General features: G+C 35.9%; 2 protein-coding genes across 2 annotated transcripts; both read right to left on the bottom strand.

Moving 5' to 3' along the window:
- Positions 1–2,640: 2,640 nt before the first annotated feature.
- RPS20 (ribosomal protein S20) lies at positions 2,641–5,520 on the bottom strand. The gene is made up of 4 exons (XM_081322471.1): positions 5,371–5,520; positions 3,870–3,969; positions 2,972–3,045; positions 2,641–2,869 (listed from the first exon to the last, which is right to left on the bottom strand). Exons 1-4 carry the CDS (start codon positions 5,371–5,373, stop codon positions 2,687–2,689), a joined length of 360 nt encoding a protein of 119 aa, XP_081178597.1. The 5' UTR covers positions 5,374–5,520; the 3' UTR covers positions 2,641–2,686.
- A 5,159-nt stretch (positions 5,521–10,679) lies between these two features.
- MOS (MOS proto-oncogene, serine/threonine kinase) lies at positions 10,680–11,759 on the bottom strand (the record flags this gene model as incomplete). Its single annotated transcript, XM_081322782.1, has 1 exon — positions 10,680–11,759. The coding sequence occupies one exon, from the start codon at positions 11,757–11,759 to the stop codon at positions 10,716–10,718; it is 1,044 nt and encodes a 347-aa protein (XP_081178908.1). The 3' UTR covers positions 10,680–10,715.
- Positions 11,760–22,813: the final 11,054 nt, after the last annotated feature.

Consider the following 22,813-nt stretch of genomic DNA (forward strand, 5'->3'; position numbering starts at 1 on the left):
GTAATTGTGTTGGGATATGCTCACAGAATTTGGAATCCTTTTTAATTTTCATGTGGCCCATCTTGCCTCTATGACAACTCTTGGATTATAATACTCATGATTCATAACACTGGTAAGGAAAGGCATATGAAAGGACTGCAGTTCTTGTTTTATATTCAGAATGTAATGTCTAATTCCTGACATTTCCAAATGCAGCTGAAGATTACAGCTTGAAACATGAGTAACCTCTGCCAATGGGGGGCGGGGAGGGTGTTCACACAAGATGCTCTCTGCATTAATTCGTTAGCATTTGAAAAGCACCTAACTACAACCTAGCCAATTTTACTTTAACCTATGTAATTAATGGTCCAGCATATCATGGAGAGGCTGTGAAAACAGCTAATTACAACAAAACCACTCTCTTGCCATGCATATCATTATTCTAATGACAATCTGGAAAAATTCTCTTCACATGTACCTAGAAGTCAAAATGGAGTTTAATTACCGTATAAACCCACCCACTATGCTTATAAGTCATGACTTCTGTGTATGAATTCTAAAGCTTAATAAATAATTACATAATTATTAATTATATAAACTGTGACTTTGCATATTGTGGGAGTATAGCTAGCTCTTTCAGCCAACCAAGATAGTACTATTGAATTAGAGCTTTGTATTGTGTAAATTGTATTAAAATTCAGAGTCATATTCCACCTTCTGCAGATACACCTGTAGAATTGCAACGTTTTTCTGGTGATCAGACATGTTAGAAAATCTGATAAATCTACAATAGCAGACATTTAAATGTTTTTACCCATCTTAATAAAGCATCTGCTGTATAATTTACTCTGGGTACTGCCAGAACAGAAAGTCTTACTACATTTAAGGAGATTCTACTTGGCAAAAACATTCATTTCTATAATTGATTATGAGAATATGAGGTCAAATCCCTTCTCATTGCAAGGAAATATACAATTTTCCCCACTGTTAAATTATATGGCTAGAAAAACATATTTTACATATATTTACATGCCAGTGTTGTATTTCTATAAATATCCAATTGTATACTGTATGCAATATAGCTCCTGCTGCGAGTACTGAATGAGATCGTTTGTCAGATGTTAACATCTGGAAAGATTCCTGTAAAAAGTTCAGATACAATGCAGCCAGTTAAAACTGGTCTAGTTTACTTTTAAAATTACAGTGGCTACAATAATCCACTAGAGAGCATTAACAAAGCAGGTTTAAAAAAAGATTGAACAAGAATACCCTAAAATCACATTTAATAATGTAATAATTTTTCATATTTAATAATGTAATGATTAGCAAACAGTATTGAAGCTACCAGTCCTGTAAATTATTTCAAATGTCCCATAGAATAAGCAAGTAAATTTGAGTTCAAACTTCCATCTTTGCTTACTTCAAATCTCTACCAGTCTCACACTATAGAATTCATCAGCTATTAAGCTATTGCAAGCTTAAATTAAAAATGTTTGTGGTTTATGCATGTAACATCACCGCTAATGTAATGTTTTCCAAATAAATTACTCAGTCCACATAATTCTGTAACAGGGAAGGAGACACTCATGACGAGTCCATTTTACAAGTTGTGTTATGGAAACCGATTGTGTTGCTTTCTTAAAAACTTCATTGAGAAATTTTCTTTTTTTCTCCAGTTCCTTCTCATCTCTTGGTTCTGCCAAATAACTTTTTATCTGTGATGAACCTGCTTACGAAGCAATTTATGCAGTACTGACTTAAAAGTATTATTTGCAGGAAAACATTACTTTCTGTTCAAAACTTCTTTGCAAGGTAAATAGACAGCAACTGTCATTATTTAACTCGAAATCATTTGCAGGTAGTCTTACAATTCGAGCCCAATATTTGTTGCTGAGCAAGACAGCTAAATGGGTTTTGCCCCATTTTAGGATACTCCAACTATCATAAATACATACCAGTTGCATAGTGCCTAATTTTGATCATGTAATCATGGGGATGCAACAGTTGTGTGAAAAAATCTAAGTCACTTTTTTCAGTGCTACAGTAACTTCCAGCAGTTATTAAAATAATAGTTCTAAGTCAAGGACTACCTGACTTAACCATTTAGTGACAGCTGTTACAGCAGCACTGAAACAAATGATTTACAACTTTTTCACACAACTGTTGCAGCATCCCCATGATTACATGATCTAAGTGTATACTGCATTTGTACTCAGAGACTTCAGGAAAAAGCTTAGGAACTGCTGGACCCTCCAGATAGTTTAAAATAAAGGAAAAATGGCTTTAGATTTCAGTGTGCAGCAGATTTAGTGCCTTTTTTAAATTAGTTAAAACTGTCCATCACAGAAACTCTTTCAGGACCAAAGAATTAAAACTCGCAATCAGATTATGGAGTAGCACTAATTTTGTTTTGATCCGTGTGTGTGTGTGTGTGTGTGTGTGTGTGTGTGTGAGAGAGAGAGAGAGATAAGAATAACTGTTTGATCCTTATACACAATTATGTTGTAGACTATTCAATTACCCAAAACAAACCATTACAAATTTATAAACCATAGATTTATAACTACTTATCCTGATCATGACTTTCCTAACATTTCTTAAAACCTGTAAACTACTCAATTTATACATCTTCATGATAAAGTCACTACCACAACCAGCAAGTAATGATAAAAACTTAAAAGCTTTTATTGATAAACGTAACAATCATTTAAGCATCAGCAATAGTAACTTCAACTTCCACCCCAGGCTCAATGCTGATAGAAGTTATTTGTTTGACAATCTCTGAAGGACTGTGTAAATCAATGAGGCGCTTATGTATACGCATTTGGAAACGATCCCAAGTTTTGGAACCTTCACCACATGGTGTTTTTCTTGTAGTGATTCGCAGAGTCTAAAATGTAAGCAAAAAGATGTATTCAATAAACAAAACTATTTCTAAAATTTAATAATTTGATATAAGAGGAAAAAAATAAACTTTCCACAAATTAGATACCTTAGTAGGCATGCGAACAGGGCCTTTCACTTTTAGATTTTTTTCTTTAGCACCTCTGATGAGATCTGCACAAACTGTAAAAAAGCAAGAATTTTAACTTAACATTACATACAGGTCACTATAGCATTGTTTTGGATGTTGGCTCAGAATAGCGTATAAACTTATCATAGTAGTTCAATTAAGTCTTTGTCCTCATTGCCAACTATATAGCAACACTAATATAACCAATGTAGAATATTTTATTTCTATATGAATAAAACCCTAATACAGCAGCCCAAGCACATCATATTGCTTTATATATAATTCATTAATACAACAAAATATATGAACCAGTAATTATTCTGACATCCCAATGTCTGTATAAGAATACATAAGCTTAGATACATACATAAGCTCCTGGGGAGGAAAGCCATGGCAAATCTAGACAGCACACTAAAAAGCAGACATCACCCTGCCAACAAAAGTACGTATAGTCAAGGCTATGGTCTTCCCAGTTGCAATGTATGGCAGTAAAAGTTGGACCATAAGAAAGGCAGAGAGTCACAAGAATTGAGGCCTTTGAACTACGGTGCTGGAGAAGACTCCTGCAAGTCCCTTAGACTGCAAGGTGATCAAACCGGTCAGTCCTAGAGGAGATCAACCCTGACTGCTCTTTAGAAGGCCAGATCCTGAAGTTGAAACTCAAATACTTTGGCCACCTAAAGAGAAGGACTCACTGGAGAAGAGCCTAATGCTGGGAAAGATTGAGGGCAAGAGAAAAAGGGGACAACAGAAAGACCTGGAGGAACTTTTGTCCATGGGGTTGCGATGGGTCGGACGCGACTTCGCAGCTAACAAGAAGCAGCTTAGATAATACCATGGAAACTACCGTTTAAAAATGTTTTATTTTGTTACATACCCTTTTCAAGAGACTTCACATTGCGACTTGTCAAAGTAATTCTTATTCGATGAATTGCTACTTCTTGTTCCACAGGGGCCTTCCCAGTATCTTTATATGCCTAAAACAAACCACCAAGATGAAAATTAGCAATTCAACTATTTTTCAAGGTCAGATATTTTCAAGAAGAGTGTAAGAATAATTACACTCTGGAATAATTAGGAGAAATCTAATGAAACTGAATACTACTGGGACCCAAACAAGAAATTGTGGAAGAAACTGTTCAATTCTTGGTTTGCTTTACACATTAGTAACTGTAGAGTAATAAGACACTTTACTATCAAAGTAAGCTAGAAAAGGCTTTTAAAAAGAGTACTTATATTTTATTAGCCTTCTGAGATTTGTGGAGAGGGTAATACTCTGCTTCACACAATCTGAGAAGTAACATCTTAGTATATATTTGCCTGTGCTTTTCTGATACAAGTGTTTGCAATAAAACTTTTCAGACTGTTCAATCTGTGCATTCCTTGGAGAACAGGTTGCCCTAATCCAGAGAAGGATGCTCTCAATTCATTTCTAATAAGAGGGAATCATAACTGTGGAACTGTTTCAATCAGGCACAATCAAAATTATGCCATTTTTCACTAATTAAAGCAATGTGAACTACATTTACAGAAATATGCAAATCCCTGTCATAACGCACTGAACTTTTTGAACTATAATTTGAGTCAGAATTGTGAAACCATCTTTATTATCTTATTATAACCCAATTCTATGTTCTCAAACAACAAATAAGTTATAGTCTTTAAACTTTTAAATTAAGGAGCAGTAATTTGACGGAGTACTTGTAATAAACTCTTTCAGGTCAAATAAGAGTCCTCATACTAAAGAAAAAAATAAGTTTTTTTTCCCAGTTTGAAAGCGTCCTGGTTTTCGTGTTGCAATACAGGATAGGATTACCTTATACTTGGGACAGGAGAAGATGCACAGGAAACGCCTAGCTCGGGAAATAAACTTAGCCAGCTTTGGCAGAATTCTAGCTTTAGTACGTCTCCAATCTTGGCTACGTTTTAAGACCTCTTAGAAACAGGAAGACATTCAGAAAACTATGAGAAAAAAAGTTGAGCTCTAAATTTCCTTCGTACTCCGTCCTCCTTTGTCCGCTTCGTAGTCCGAACCGCCGTATTAGTAAGTACTTATGTAGCCCCTTACTGGATACACCCGCAGGGATCTTTCCGTCTGCGCGGAACGGTTGCCTCGGGCAACAAAAGGCAAATATGAATAGCGAACAGAAGACCACTCCCCTCGGCCCTCTCTCTTCCCAAAGAACAGACTGAGCTCTTTCAGTTTCTATCCAGTCAGGAAGCGCCTTTGGGCTGCCAGAGAAAGGCACGAGCCGCCAGCGAGCACGAGGCAGGGGCGGGCAGGAAAGGAGGAACGTGGCCTAAGAGCTTCTCACGGCGCTCGACTTCGTACATTCCCCCCCGCCCCTGTCTCGGCGAGAGGCTCCCTTCCTCCTCACCATAGCTGCCGCGAAGCTTTCCTGACCGACTTAATCCCGGCCGAAGTGAGCACTAGAGGCCGAAGGAACAGCGGTGAGCCAGGAAACAAAGGGCAAAACGGCAACGATGACACTCGCCCAAAAGGAAGAACGCCCTCAACAGCACACGCTTATATAGTCTGACGAAGAGCCATTCTCCGCCCCTTCCCCTTTGTCCCGGAACTGATATCAATTACCTCCAGAAACCAATCAGATAGGGGAAGATCTGCAGGCGTGGCCTCAGGGGAGCGGGTGCGCCTGTTGGTGCCGGAGAACGGCGGAGTCTTTTGGGGGTGGGGGTGGGGGTGGGGGCTCTCCCGCCTTGGCAAGACCGAAGCTTCGTCTCGGGAAGGTGGCGTGCTCTCTTGTCACTGTTTTTTTTTAGTGCTTCGGAGCACGGTTGTTAAACTCGATCGCGACGCGTCGCGACGGTTTTTGTCTTTGCTGAGGCAGGGTGGGCGTGGCGCCCCCGCTTTGGACGAGAGTAAAATGATTCTTATTGCGTCAAAAGAGGCTAGGTTTGATATTAGCCGTTAGGAAATTTGGAATCCTGGAAGTTGGAATCCATTCATGTTAAACTTGATTCACGTTAAGAAACACCGGTTAGACCAGGGGTCTTCAAACTTGGCCCTTTTATGACTTGTGGACTTCAACTCCCAGAATTCCTCAGCCAGCTTTGCTGGCTGAGGAATTCTGGGAGTTGAAGTCCACAAGTCATAAAAGGGCCAAGTTTGAAGACCCCTGGGTTAGACGTTAACGTCCACCAGGGAAGTTACTCTTAAGATGCACAGGTGCACAGTCTGGGCAATGGGTACAACGACAATTACACCAACGTTTACAGTCACAAAACCAACACATTTAAAACTCCCCTCCCCCTTTTCTAATAGCTCTATATTTTGCTTTTCCTTTTTATCAACTTCAAAGGATCAGGTTGAGGCACACTTCTCCACTCGGAGCTTCTTACACGGGTGTAGTGGATCAGCACCCAATCTCTGATTTGGAATTTGTGGACTGGAAACTCAAGGGAGGTGTTTATGCCAGCAATCCTTGTTTCCTGAGAAAATCAAAATATCTGGACAGTTTATGTAAATATTGCTCCAGTACTCTATCTCGAATTTGGAGTGAATCCAGGTTTTTTTCCCCTCATAGAATGCTCAGAACGGAGTTCTGGCACCTTTTTTGGATAGGACCTTGTAGGGTAGGCAAGGCGGGTTGTATGACGTGAGTTCTGGCACCTTTTTCTTTTACAAAAAAAGCACTGAGTGAATCTATACAAACTTGTCCTAGGGTAAAAGCAACGCCAAATAATAATTCATAGGGTGGCAGTCCTATGTCTTTTCGTGGCTGAGTTCTAATTCTCAGCAGTGCCAGTGCAAGACACTTAGTCCAGGGCATGTGGGTGTATAAAATTAGTTTGGTAAATGATTCCTTTATCTTTGCATTAGCCCTTTCAATTTTTCCACTGCTCGCCGTGTTCCAAGGGGTGTGAAATTTCCAATTTATTCCCAATAATATTCTGCAATACCCTTGCTGTGAAATGGCTCCCTTGATCACTATCAATTTGATACCTAGGAATAACCTGATCTAGTAGTACCCTGGATACCACCTTGGTAGTGGCATTACTACACGGATATGCATCTACCCATCCGGTTAGATGGTCAATTATAACCAACAAAAACTTTAGTTTGCCTATTCTAGGTAGCTCAGTGAAATCTACCTGAATGCATTGGAATGGTCTTAGGGCAGGTGGCCTCCCTCCTAGTTGCTGTTTTCTCAAAGATTCCTTGACCTGTGACTGCAACCTTGGACTGTTGAAATCAACAGGGCATGCCGTCCTCAGCTGACCTCGCCTCCCGAAGATGCAGGAACAGATGCCCGAGGCCTCACGTTGGGCAGCCAATTTGTTGGAAACGGAATTAAATCACCAACAAAATTGGATTGGGAAGAAAAGTTTATTCTGCAGAAAATAGAAAAGCGGTTTGCAAAGCACGGTGGATCCTAGTGAGAGACTTCAACAGCCAGAATACATCATCCCTCCCCCTGATTACATTGTTTCGAACTTCCCCCTGCCACCCTTTTGTTAAGTGTATTTTATAGCCAAGCAAATCTAGCAACTACGTGCAGTTTGTCTCAGCGAATCCTTTTATTAATCAGTTGAAACCGTTTTATTTTTAAACTTCTGTGTTCCTCACATACTCCACCCTCCTCTGACATTGCAATGGAAAATTTCAGGATCTTGTCAATTACTAAGACTAGAAATCTTTCTCCATTTTCCCTGGAGGAGAAAAGCAAAAGAAGAAATGCAGTCACATGCCATAATGCTTTCTCAATTTGTAAAGTACTGGAAGTGTATATTTCCAGTAGACACCTCTCTAAATAACTAGTTATTTTATGTAATTCAAATAATTGAATTTAGCCTTACTATACTTGGTTGACATATTTAAATTACTACACCTCTCAGGAGTTCCTAGTTGGTGGAAAACATGCTGCCTTGGAATTTTGGGAAATGTAGTCCAAGCAGTCTGGAGTGCATCATATTGGAAAAGTTGCATTTGAATTTAACAAAGCTAAAATACTGGGACATTAAAAATAACTAGTGTAAGTAATATTTATATTAAGTTTTTCAGATTCTGGAAGGAGAGAGTTACAAAATAAATTGTACCATTAAACTTAATTACACTGGTACCTGGGTACTCATCATTAATTGGTTCCAGGAGATGTGATGAGTACCAAAGATAATAAGTATCAAACAAATTTTCCCGTAAGGAATAATATAGTGAGTCACAACAAGTTGACACCAACAAGTTCTAGCTTGTGCATTGACTACCAAACAAACAAATACTGGGACAAACTTTTTGTGTCAACATGTGTTGAGTACCAAATTTGATGAGTTTCAAAGCAGTTGAGTACCAAGGTACCACTCTATCTAAAAATTATTTCACAAGTTGAATTCATACCTGCAATAATTTTATATTTGATTTACTAATTGAAAAACAGTATATTTTCATTGACTTGTAAATTATGGTTATGACAGAATGGCTCCATGAACAAAAACAAAATGTTATGATTCTTTAGAATATTACAGGTTCTCCTTAATATATAGGCAAAAGGGATTGAAGCATTAATTTAACCTAGATTGTTGGGGGCAATTAAGCTGACTTTGTAATAGTGCCGCTTGGGGGGTGTATGAGAGCCCTAATAAGCAGGCATATACATAGAATGAAGGCTACTGCTAAGCTTGTAAGCCGCCCTGAGTCTTCGGAGAAGGGCGGGATATAAATGGAATTAAAATAAATAAATAATAAATAAAATAACACGTGGAAGCCTCTTTCATTGAAGAATGAGGATGAGGGTGAAGACAAACAGCACAATTAGACTTGATTTTTTTAAATAGTTTCAAGTTCTAACCTTCCTATTGAATTGATTTCCTGGCTGAACTACCTACCTGGGGCTGATATGATAACAGTCACATACAGGAATATTTCCCTTGATGTGCTATTTATGTATTTGTTTACAGATGCAAGTAGATGTTAGCTAAGGGATAATCACTATAAAATGGAAAAAATCAGATAATCTGGAAGTCTTATTTCAGTACTTAAAAACCTTCAGTAGTTTCATATATTTATAGCACTGTTTGCATAGGAAGTTACCCAATATTTTATTTTTCTGAAAATTATCAGATATGGCAGGGTATTGGCATTTTTTCCCCAGTAAATACCGAAGTGGAAAATTGTTAGCAAAAATTCAAGAGTGTCAGCTGATAGTTGATTTTTTAATCACCATTTAGTGATTAAACTATAGCAGCTATTTAAAATTTCTGAAATAGAGATTTCAGAAATCCATACTTATAAAGACTTCTTAATATAACGATTAGAATTGAACCTATGGAATTCTGTCAGTTTTTCTAAAAACACAATCTACAACATTAGATGTTGACATACGATAAAAATGGACATTTCTGCCTAAGCAGAAGCCATTGGACACATCATTTTCTTGGAGGACCACTCTGAACTGTGCCATACTCATGATTCATAGGGATTAAACAATTAATTGATCACAAATTCAGTAGCCCTAAATTCATATTTAAATAGTTCTTTGTTGCTGCTCTGTTCTTAGAAGGCCAAATTATTTACATTGCTAAATAAGTTAATGCTAAATGTAGTCAATAAAAAGTTTGGCTAAATAGATTAAGGACATTTCGGTTTATCTTAATTTTTGATGTTTTGTGATTCTAATTTAAAATAAATTTTTTATTGTTCAACATTTTAAAGATAACAAATTAAAATGCACATTATATTATAAAGAAGAGTAGTAGGAGCAGATATTTTCTTCAGCAATTGGCTTAAAGCTTTGTATACATATACATCACAAACCAAACTTTCCCATTTTGTTTTTAACATTTTTATAAAATAATACAACTATGTCTAAATTTATTTTTTATTAAAAGTAATTTCCACTAATTTCAGTAGAATTTAAATTACAAGTATACATAGAATTAGATTAGCATTTGTTCTCTGAAATAAGCCACAATAAATACACTGTACCTTTGAAGTATCTTTAGAACTGCAGATTGGTAACTTTTTTGTACACTTGACAAATATTTTTAGAAAGTTTATAGTTTATTTGAGGCAAAAAGTATAGTAACGTATTTTAAAATATCAGTAAAATAATATACGCTAGATTAATTAATGAGACTAATAATTTAAATATAATAACAAATTCTTGCATTTATTATATGGAAGAGAGCATCGAAGGAAGAGAAATAATATATGTGAACTAAGAATTTCCTTTCCAATTTCCATGGTAGAAATGAATTAACACCATACTGCAGTTATTTTTTTATTGTAAAAATTGTCTCAGAAAATATATAGAAAATCTGCAGTTAAATTTCTTTCTTATTTATGGTTTTCAATTCATAGACAAATGAACACTACCATGTTTAAAGTTACATATACATTCTTTACATATTTTGAATTGCAGTAATTCAAAAATAGTCAGCATTTTATTGATAAGCTATATATTGTTTAATGGGAGCGGGAGAATAGCTCATGATAATTTGTCCAAAAGTTCACAGACAAATTATTGGGCCATTTTTTTTATTGTGGTGTGAAGAGGTGAATACATCTTTTGTAAATAAATAAGAAACAATACTCTGAATCCTAATGAGCAGAAAAAACTTGCCACTTTTCTTTATAACGAACCTCATGTCTAGAGCAATATTTATTTAAATATATATATTTCTAGAAAGCACCAAATATCAATGATACACTTTAGCTAGGAGAAAGATAATAATCAATAAAAGTAGCAAAATATAAGACAAAATCTATTTATACTACTACAGGCAAGCAATGAAGATTGTGAAGGAGACATTCTGCACTAGGACGTTTGACTACATCAGCTCCCCAACAGCTTTCAATTATTGTCTCTAGTTGTTGGCCAGTGGATGAACCTTTAAACACAGCTGCACTTAGAGAGGGGCGCAGGTTACATGCTACGACAGAGTAAAGTATATACTGGCGCTCACCCAAATAAGGATCTTCCTGTGTTACCATTTGCCAGAGAGTAATAGCAAAAGAATAGATATCTGCCTTGGTTGTGATTTTCTCACCTTTAAGTAGTTCAGGAGCACGATGTGTGTATGTTCCCCCTTGATGACAAATATATAGTCCTGATGATTCACTATCTTCTAGCTTTAGGGAGCATCCAAAGTCTCCAATCTTGCAAACATTATGTTCTGTGATGAATATGTTAGCAGGTTTTAAATCCAGATGCACAATTAACTGAGAATGGAGAAACATTAACCCTGCCACAATATCATGGGAGTAAATGACAGCCTGAGCTGTACTCAAAAACCCATGGTCACATTTAAGGCTATCATTGTTATTTCCTGTTAAATAGCCAGTCCCATAGATAACATGATGTAGAGTGCAATTACCTGCATATTCCATAATTACGGTACCCAAACTATCCTGACTAGCAGGGGTACATGTGCTAGCAGCTACTATGCGTACCACATTGTTATGGTTAAGACGTGCTACATTTAGTTCTGCCCAGAAGCTTTGCCGTGATGCCAAATGGTTCTTACTGCATCTCTTCACTTTTTTTACAGCCACTGTAGCTCCATGGTAAATTGCCTTGTAGACAGAACCAAAGCCACCAGAGCCCAGGAGATGCAGGAGACATAACTGATCCCAGTCGATTGAACACCAAGCTAAGTGGGGGGGTAGCCGACGAATCCTAGATACACTTCCCACCCCAAAGAACTTTTCTCCTTTGGCAGGACAGACCAAAGGGCTACTGCAGGGTCGTGCATTCACAGATGGAGAAAATTCCAGGTGGAGAAGACGATTAAGAGGAAGAGGAGATGGCATGATTATCTAAAGAAAAGATTAGGCAAAATTAGATTAACAAAGATGGAAAATATTGCCTTCTGAAATAAAAAGTAAAAGCAAATTCAAAACTCTTCTATTTTTTTGTACCCAAGTTATTATATACTTTTCATAAATGCTATTATCAAATAATAAATGGCAATCAGTTTCAGATGATAGGTAAAAGTAAAGGTTTCCCTGTCTAGTCATGTCTGACTCTAGGGTGCGGTGCTCATGTTCGTTTCTTGGCCGAGGAAGCCAGTGTTGTCCAAAGACATTTTCCATGGACATGTGACCAACATGACTATATGCCAAAGGCATATGTTGTTACTTTCCCACCAAAGTTGTATTTATTAATCTACTTGCATTCACATGCTTTTCAACTGCTAGATGAGCAGGAGCTGGGCTAGAAACAGGAACTCAGCCCGTTGTGCAACTCTTGAGTCTCGAACCCAGACTGTCAACTTTCCAGCTGACCTCAGCATTTTTAACTGCTGAGCCATCACACCCTCTTTATGACAATTAATATATTTCCCTAATAATTTTGTTTCATACAGGCTAAATTACAACCTAAAACAGACTTGCATCATGTTCTAGAAAAGAATTACTACAAAATCTATCTTCTTCAATTTCATAGCAATTACTCCCTTCATATACTTGACAACAGCATTTTTATGATGCAAATCACAAACCATATCTCTTTGTGGAACAAACACTACAACAGTCCATTATATGCTTTTTATAGATTCATTTTAAATTTCAACACAATTCTCTGCCACAGTTTCCTTATTTTAAACTGTATGGCAGGTAAACATCTTCAAGTATTTCACTCTTGTGAGAAAGAAGTCAACTCTTTGCATTTTCCAGCAGCAGTTAAAAGCAAAAAGTCCCCCTGGAAGTGATAATTTTATGGAGCTACACAACTGAATAACAAAGTGTTACCTGCAATTTTACAGAACATAGGTTGTTGATAAACTACAATTCTGGGTATTTTAGGTATTTTTCTTAAACAAGTGCTATGGATGAAATTAATAAAAGGAATTTTTCATCCATTTGATGTTAAATTTCTTCATTAACAACTCCCACTCCCTTTTATAAACCAAAGTAGTAACTACTGGCACTAATAACAGTTTTCCTTCAGAGGTAAATTGCTTCAATAGGAATCTTGCTGAGATCAGATCAGCAGAGATCAAAGGGTTACTTCTTTCCTTGATTGGTCTTTTTGATAGCTGCTGAATTGTAAATTACTGTAAAAGTGAACCTCAGAGGGGCAATTGGAAGTAGTCACTGACCAATATAATACATGTTTTACAAGTAAAATTGTAAACTCCAGGTAAGAACACAAAAATGAACACAGATAAAAAATGCTGTTAGTAGGAGTCATAAAACAAGAGAAACTCAAATGCATAATTTGTCATAAGAACCTCCATAACTGGTCAACTTGATAAAATAGTATATTTATAAACTGCTTAAAATAATATAAAACATAGGCAGTAACATGCTTTTAAGCTTTTAAAATTTGAAATACTAGAAATTTTAAGTTTAAGACCTACTTATTGTAAGATACTTTATCAAATTCTTTATTGATAACAAATAGGTGCTAATCAGCTTCCATGAGTTCTGTGATATAATAAAAAATCCTATTAGTTTTTTTTACCTTAGCTAAGTTTGGTGCTCCTTAAGGGATCTTCGTATTCAGCATGCTGTTAGAAGTTTGCTACTTCCCTTGTAGTGTTTGGATCTTTATCTCCAAGTAGATACTTATATAAGTTCAAAGTTCAATATCTGTTGAGCAACAATAATTTCTGATGATCCATATCTGCATGAACACAATCTTTTGTTTTAAGGGATGTTCTTATATCAACCGTCAAGGATTGTTGATGGGTGACTATCAAAGCAAGAATGAAAACTCTGTGATCCTTTGGGAGAATAAGTTGTTTGAGATACTGAGCTACTTATGTAGTAAACTAAATAGCTATTACTTCAAATAAATTATGTTTTGATCTTCTTAACCTGGGCTGGACAGAATCAAGTAGAGATAACTGACTTCCTAATCCTAATTATATTCCATAAGGGGATTGGGTTAGAAGTTTGGCCATGAAACGTTTATTGGTAGCTTGAATATGTTATCTTTAACAGCATATCAAATTTGATCCTTTGTTCCAACAGGTCTGTAACCAATCTCCTTTCCTTAAAAGAGCTAATTAGTTAATATGCAATTATGCTAATTCTTTTTTTCTTTCCTTTGTACAATAGTTATCTTTTATAGTAGTAACAAAATAATAATACTTTTCCAGTTGCTGGTTGTATGTTAATTTGCTATTGATTCAAGTAGAGAATTTGTGGCTTTCATGTTATTTTACATTCATTGCATTACAACTGATGTTCTGTGTCTTGCAAAAATAAAGAGAAAAAAAATGCTATTAGTTCTTAGTGGAATTGCTTATTGTTATGTGATAGCATTTGTGAAGCTGTGTAACTTTTTCAATGTATAATTAAAAATAAAAATTCACGGAATAAAAATTCTACAAAAGCCAAACATGTTTAATTCTCAGTCTCATGGGAACTTCTATATCTTTTAAAAACAAATGCACATATTTCTCCTTGAAGAATCCTCCCCCCAAAATGTTTTAATTGGGCATAATGGAACTCCACTGAACAAAACTCTTGATTATCTGTTTCTAGTTCTCCAGAATGATCATAATCTTCCATGTATAGAGTAAGGCAGTTGGTAGGATGCTATTCCTAACTCTAAATATTTTTTTTCTTTTGCTTAAATGCTCACATAATTCAGATTTCCAGGTGTTCTTTTTTCCTTTTGCTCAACATGCTTACATAATTCATAGATTTCCAGGTGTTCATGATGATAAATATTTTGGAACTATCTTAGGAAGCTGATGTTGATTTGTAATTCTACATTTCCAGCTTTAAATATATATGCTCATTTTGGCTTGATTAGTTATTCTTTAAATAGACCAATGTTGGATAAGCATTGTCATCCTTTAAAATGAGAGGTGCAGGTTTCACTGAAAGAAACAAAACTTTTAACTAATAACTCAAAACTTTCCTCCAAACCCCATGTTCAGTTTTGGGCATACCTATTTCAAGTCTGATACCTTCATTAGATTAATGTAGCAAGAATTGACCTCAAAGATATAGTTTATAGGGCCTTGTTGGGAATGTTCTTAACAAAGTCAACCTGTGTCACAAGATCTTGCTCTGTTCAAGAGTTTGACCTCAAACACTTTAATGCCTGTAGAAATAAACTTTTCTGATACAGAAGAATCTTCTAATGTAGCTGATATACATATGAGATTTCCAGGATCCTTAGATATGGAATATTGTCCTAAGGTATTTGAATGAGAATGCTTCGTCTCATAAGCACTCTCACATAAATTAAGGTTTAATTTATGAAGATCACAAAAATAGGTAATAAAATTTCAGTGTTCTTCGGTAGAAGACCACTGACTAAACTTGAAGGTTTATTTCCAAGATTTTCAAAGGATCTATTGGGTCTTTGGAGTTGAGTCAGTTAATGGGATATCATTAACACTAAAAGTCATTTAAGGATTTGGAGGTTGAATGTGTTGCTAGTCTAATGATTCTCAAAATGAGAAGACCTTAATGGGAAAAAAGCCCAGTTATGTTCATAATAGTTAACTTTGTGACTTTGGGTGTAGAGTTTGGGTGTAGGTAAGGAACTGAAGCCAATCTTAGGGAAAATAGATTTGGAAACCATGTTTGCATTAGACATAGTTAATCTGTCTTTGGAAGATAATTGTGTGTTTGAGGGTGCCTTGCAACAGATTTGGCTAATCCACAATCTCCTGTTAGATAAAGGGAATCTAGCAACAGATATGTATTTGACTTATTTAAATGATATTAAATATGATAAAACATTCTTAAATCTTACCTTTGAAAGAATCCACTCCTGCAAAAATGCAGCCCTTGCAGCTTTAGGGCTTCTACTCTGGAGTGTATAATTCAGATTTGGTTATTTTGTACTACTCTAAATTAACTACTTTAAATTGGTTCCAAGAACAAGTCAAAGCAGTTTACTGTAGAAAACTGTAAGCTTTTGCAGAATTGGTTCCTCTTTCCAATTATATTTGTCACCTGAAGCCTTGTTTTCAATCTCCAGTGGTCTGGTTGAAGAAATTACTTTGAGATAGGTCACCAAAGCTATGGAATTCCCTCTAAGAGAACCTTACCTGGCCTTCTGTTAACTCTCACTAACTAAAGAAGTAATTTTTGTGCCATGTATTTGGGGTTCTTATGCTGCCTACTTGTACTTTAATAGCTACTCTCTAAAGCTTTTGGTTCTGCACCAGGTTATGATGCTAAACTAGAAACTGAGAAATTGTAAATTCTAGTCCTATTATAGGAATGGAAGCTGCAAGTAGTAGTAGATGTATAGCTACAAATAGTAATAATATTCCTTGATAAGATTAAAAATGCGAATCCCAGGCATATTAAAATTAACAAACTAAGCGAACACTGGGATGGAATAAGAAAAACTAAAACAGTTTTTATTGCTAAACCTTTTATTAGCAATAAAAACTCTTTTAGTTTTTCTTATTCCATCCCAGTGTTCGCTTAGTTTGTTAAATAGTAATAATGTATAGCTACAAGTTGTAATAAATTCCTGTACTGGAGATAGGATTGGGTTGGATGATGTTCAAGATGCTTTCTGATCCTTATATTATTCTGTCATTTAAATTTCATCGAACCTTTAGAATTAATATTACATTATGATGAAAAGCAATGATGACTTCAAGTATCAGGGATGGCTTTTTAAAGAACTGCCATTTCCTATTATAACATGATTACAAATGTTAAGCAGAAGAACCCCAAACTAACTACTACTCACAAGTTGCTGAATTTAGAATTGGACAATAATCACAAATCTTTGACCTGAAATTTTTAATTTAGAGTTATGGTACTGCCTTCCTGCTGTGGGTTTAAGGTTAACAAAATGTTTAATACAGTTTGTCTACACAAGAGGGCAATCTTATCTTTTATTTGCATGAATGTAGCCAAAGAATAATTTTGAACAAGCCATTTAAAGTAATTTTATTAAATTGCTAGTATTGATAGGAAAGAATCACATTAGATTTTATCTTATAAATGAAAACATAAATCCAATTACTTGTTTTCCAACTTTACTAAACATTTCCATCTTATTATATCTTATTATATTCATAAACAAAAAGCTGAGAACATAGGTATTCATGCTGGGATAAGGAAATATTTCATATACTAGGATATGGATTGAGACTTGATCACTCATACCACAGTAATCTCCCAGATGAATTACTCTATATGGGAATGTCCTTGAAGAGTATCTGGAAGTTTCAGCTGAAGTATATGTGCTCCAAGCACACGTATGCTGCATTGGTTGCTGCATTGGTTGCCAGTTTGATTCTGGATATAATTTAAGGCACTGGTGATCATTCAAAACCCCACATGGCATGGAGCCAGGTTATTTGAAAGAAGATCTCTCCCCAATTACATCTACTCATCCCATCAGGTCTGGCAGAAGGGGAATGTTGTGGTCTAAGGAGCTGTTTGATGAGACCCAGGAAAAGAGCCTTTTCTGGCCTGGCGCCCACCTTATGGAGTATCACCCTTCCCCAGGGTAAAATTGGACCAAACCCTGTTGGATTTCTGGAAGTTTCTCAAAATTGGGTTTTGCCATCAGGCTTGGGGATCCCATGGAAGTGTGGAGTCCATTAAATAGCTGGTGTAAGTGTAGAATGCACTCTTTTCCTGTCTTTTTGTTATGTTTTACTGGTTGAATTATGTTAGTAGTTTTTAATTGTGTAGGCCTCCCAGAGTCACATGCCAGTAAGATGGGTGGCTGTATTTGTGAGGGAATCACAAATCTTATTTCTTCTTCAAATTTCCAATGTAAAGTGGAAGGGGAAAAACGCAACCCATGAATCACCAACTATTTTATTGTTTCCATATCAAAAAGGGCTTAGCAAGTTATTCTCAACCAAGTGTATGAAGAAACCAGTTTTGCTAGATTCACTCACCTCATATTTCATGTGTCCAATGTTGATGAGATGGTGTCAGTTTAAAAAATGGGCAGATCTGAACACCTGATGAAATAGATTATATGAAGTATAAAGCTTCATAAAAGAATTCCTATTTCTGATAAAATTCAGTTGTGCTTGCAGAACACAAGTAGAGTTTACAGTCCTTCAGATCTTGAGCTTTAATACTGTTTTTCACCATTGACTTTACAGCAGGGTTTCCCAACCTTGGCTATTCCACGTGTGTGAACTTGAAGGCAATATATGCTACTTCAGCCTCTTCAGCTTACAGGAATTGGTAATGGAATTGGGGGGACTTTTGCCCAGGTTCGCCTGGTGCGCCAGTTGCGGCCCTATCTGGATCGGGATGCCCTGCGTACAGTCACCCATGCGCTTGTGACCTCTCGGATAGACTACTGCAATGTGTAGTAGGGGGCTGCCCTTAAGGACCACTCGGAGGCTTCAACTGGTGCAGAATGCAGCCGCGCGAGTTGTCATGGGGGTTTCCCGATACTCACATGTAACACCTCTTCTCCGCGAGCTGCATTGGCTTCCCGTTGCCCTCCGGGTGAGATTCAAGGTGCTGGTGATGACCTATAAAGCCCTAAATGGCATGGGTCCGGATTACTTACGGGAGCACCTGCTGCAGGCATCAACCTCCCATCGTCCTGTGCGCTCCCACAGAGAGGGCCTCCTCAGGGTGCCGTCGGTCAGGGACTGCCGGCTGGCGGCCCCCAGGGGGAGAGCATTCTCTGTGGGTGCACCAGCCCTTTGGAATCAATTGCCTGTTGAGCTCTGGATGGCTCCCGACCTTCGCTCTTTCTGCCGTGACCTGAAAACCTGGTTGTTAGAACAGGCCGGCCTGGACTAAGGGTTTGGGTTTATTTTTAACTATTTATTGTTAGGGCTAAATTAATTTAATTTTACTTTTAACTTTTGTATGTTGTATTTTATTGCCCTGTACACCGCCCTGAGTCCTTTGGGAGAAGGGCGGTATAGAAATTCAATAAATAATAATAATAATAATAATAATAATAATAATAATAATAATAATAATAATAATAATAATAATAATATTTTGTTATCTATATAATTTGCAGATAGCAGGGTTAGACTATTTTTATTTGAATGTACAGATTATACAAAGTAGTTTGCTTTGGGCCTAGCATTTTGTGGGAAACAATTGATGGTTTCCTTCTCATATTTTTCTGTTTCCCGATCTCCCAAAAGGAATTCTTTTTAGTTGCCAACAGACTGGCAGTATTGTTTTTAATTGGGATTTTTTACTGAAACATTTTCACATGTAGGGCTGCACAGCTTTGTTTTGTGAACTTAAGGGTTTAAGGCTGTTCCTTCTGAGCTCTCCCCCAAGCATGGATAAATCTTCCAGTTCCCACTTTTCATGGAAGAGGGACTAAAAGTCAAAGTCTTGCAGAAGCATGGTATCAATTTCGTTTTTTTTATGATTCTCAAAACACAAAAACAATGAATCCTGGACTGAGCTATTAATGTGGAACCCTCATATGCTGTGCAAGATTTAATGTTGTCCTCAACAGAAATTACATATTCTTTTACAAGTTTTGTGTTTCTGAATCATGGGAGGAAATTGAAAGCATTTTGAGATGGGCAAACAACAGCAAAGCCAGTTTGATGTAGAGGTTAAAACTTCAGGCTAGGAACTCACTGTGAATTCCAGTTCCACTTTAGGCATAAAACCAGTAACCTAGGGCTAGTCATTTTCTCTCAACCCTAGGAAGCAGTCATTGGCAAACCAATTCTTAAAAACTTTGCCACAACTGCAGTGACTAGTCCAGGCAATCTTCAGGAGTTAAAAACTGACTCAAAGGCCAAAACAAAACAAAAGAAAAATTCAGGATAATCTGTAAGGTGTTCTAAGATGCAGCATAATTAGTGGCAAACTATAAATTCCTCATTTAGGAAAAACCTCTGGGGACATTCTGAATGTGGGGAATGAATTTTACCCAGGAGTTCTCCTTGTTCTGGGGTCAAATGATGCAGTGATGCTATTTATCATTCTTCTTTTAAACAGTAAAATAGTTAATTATCCACAAATTTAAAAAGTAGCTCAAAGACATTAATGGTTACCGCAACAACAGATAAACAACATACAGTAGCTTAAATCCAGGCATATTTTGTACATAACTAAAACCATTTGTAGTTTTATTGATATTTTGTGGAGTTCACATACTTTTTTGTACAGCAAACATAACACTGTAGGCCGCAAGAAGCTGCAGCACTATTGTTTAATAGCAGCAAGTTATATTTTTATGAGGGTATGTGTACAATAAATAGTCTGTTTCTTTGGATATGAATGTCTAAAATGAATTTCTGCTGCAGCTTCATAACGTGATAGCTATTTTACAGAGCTTATACACAAAAATATATATGCAATCTGTCTATATTTTATACAAATACAACAGTAGTTTGTGAATACATTGTAAAGTACATATATATGATAAGCAACACAAATTTCCATATCACAGGATAGTAATTTTAAATGAAATACACAAATTCAGTCTGGAATGCATTTTTCTATTTTGACTCAAAAATTTGTATCACTGAAACTTTTCAGCACGCAAGTTTAAACATTTCTCACTATCTAAAAATAGTTTCAGCAATCTAGGTTTGTTTCAGATGTCATCCTTTTTTATGTTAATTCCCAGTCTGTCAATATTTAAGGGCTTTTATAAACAAGTATGTTCTTCACTTCACACCATATTAAAAGCCCCATTCATTTTAGTTTTGATGATAGGTTTATTGGGCATATATGTCCAAGTTTCTACTTTTTGCAAGTGTATATGAAAAAACTGTGGTATACAAAATTCATTAATGACAAATTAAGTCACAGTATAAAAATATACATCTATAAATCTAATATAGGCCTTTCTCTATGGATAAAAATACATCAGTCTAAATGAGACAGGGAGATCTGTAGCACCATGAGAGGAGTTGTATCCCAAGTTATATTAGCAGCATGATCCACTATAATATATTTGCAGGAGTGTTTCTGAGAAGATAAACATTCATTCTGGTTCAGTTGTACCACTGATGCGGATACTGAAAAGTCTTTGCATGCAGTTAACAATAGTTCTATGTTAATTAGGGTTAAATACTTATTGAAAGTCAAGGACTTTCAATATGTGGACACCTTTATAAAAGTGAAGGGTATGTTAATCAACATGACTTACTTTAAATGATCTCTAATTTCAAATGGGTGGTTAACTTACTGTATACTGATATGATGTTGATAGGCAGCTGTCATTCATTTAGATTTAGATGTAAATGTAGAGATCTTTGTACTCAGAGGCACATCATTTTAACCTGACCAACCAGTGTATGAGACAAATAATTAAGAGCTTCATCCTTTTCTTTATATTAATAGGCATAAGATCAACCTATGTTGATTTCAACCTATGAATTTCAACAACAGCATCATGTGGCAGGATATCACACTTTGAAATTCTGTTTATTAACATTCTGAAGATTTCTCTCCTATGAATAATGCATAGAATAAATTTCACTAAACGTAACAGGTATTCCAAATAAAACATACAGGGCTGAGCTGTTAGCTTAAAATCCTGTGCTTAATGTCTTTCCCATTGAATTATATGGGATTCAGCTAACAATTGTGGGCACATGACTGCAACCTCCAAGTTCTATGTATACACTTAAATATGGTTAACCACTCAGTTATTGGACTGATATTAAATGGCAGTAAAAGATATTGTTGAAATTGTAAACCTAGGAATCTACTGTAAAACTCTTTAAAAAGACACTCTAGTTCTGTGCAATAGAGCAAATTGATAAAAAAGAATACTTTATGATGTACCTGTTAATAGTTACACTGTTTACCATCTTGTACCCAAAGCATTATACCAAAAGCCTGCATATGTCATCTAATGGCACTTGAAAAAGTAATATTTTTTTTAAAAAAAACAAAGCATAACCTGCAAGAATTTTTTATAAGATTTATATTTTTGTTTTGAAAGTGCTATATCTTGTATTATGTGTAACACAGAAATTGATCGAGCTTTAGTTTAAAACACACACATGCACACACACAGCGTAAAATACATATAACGCTCACTAGGTAAAAGATCCTGAAAATATGTACTCTTAACATTCATTATTAGCTTAATAAAGCAATCAGGTCTGGCTCATGTTTTAGTCAGTACATGGTTTTTGGAAACCTCTACTGTCAAATGAATAAATCACTCTATTCCACAATTCACTACTAATAAAACATAAGCAAACATATCATACAAAGTGTGGTGCATGAGCAGCCAGCACACACAACACTTCATTCTTAAGAGTTAACCTGGTAATTATAAAATAGGCTTTAAAATTGACATTTTAAAGATGCCAAACAATGTCTCTGCTTAAATGATAGTCATAAAGCACTAGTGTGTAAATAATACCTACAGTCATCCTGCTTCCATATATTCATACATCTTCAGTGACATTCACACAAGGTGTAGCCATTTACCAAAGTACTAACTGAATGAGGTTCAATATCTTGTCTGAAGTTCTATTGCTAATTTTAAATGCACCTGTTCTCTAATTAATCCCATTTCAGAATCTGAAAGAGCTGCCATGACAATATGGACCTTTAACATGGATCAAGGATTATTGAAAAAACTAGTTCTTATTTTTTAGAAAAACAAGGTAACCAGCAACTAATACTGAAACATTGTTATAACATGCTTTATACATACCAACCCTGTCAAAAATTATAAGTAATGTAGTGGTAAATATGAAAAACTGATAGGTTAAAATTGGTTCATTTCACTTCTTTAATAAGTGAAACTTTGTTTTCAATTGTATGTCTTATGACAGTATTTTCCTAGAAACACAAACAATTATGAGTAATGAAAAAACTGGTATAAAGACAATGAAGCCTGAAGCCAATTCTGTTTTTAAGGGTTGAAAGTAATCACCATCTACAAAAAAACATTTCTTGTAGAATATGAGTCCTTTGAAATGATAAAGCCTTTTCCT

Source organism: Vipera berus, assembly GCF_964194415.1.
Source record: "Vipera berus genome assembly, chromosome: 3".
Taxonomy (NCBI): domain Eukaryota; kingdom Metazoa; phylum Chordata; class Lepidosauria; order Squamata; family Viperidae; genus Vipera; species Vipera berus.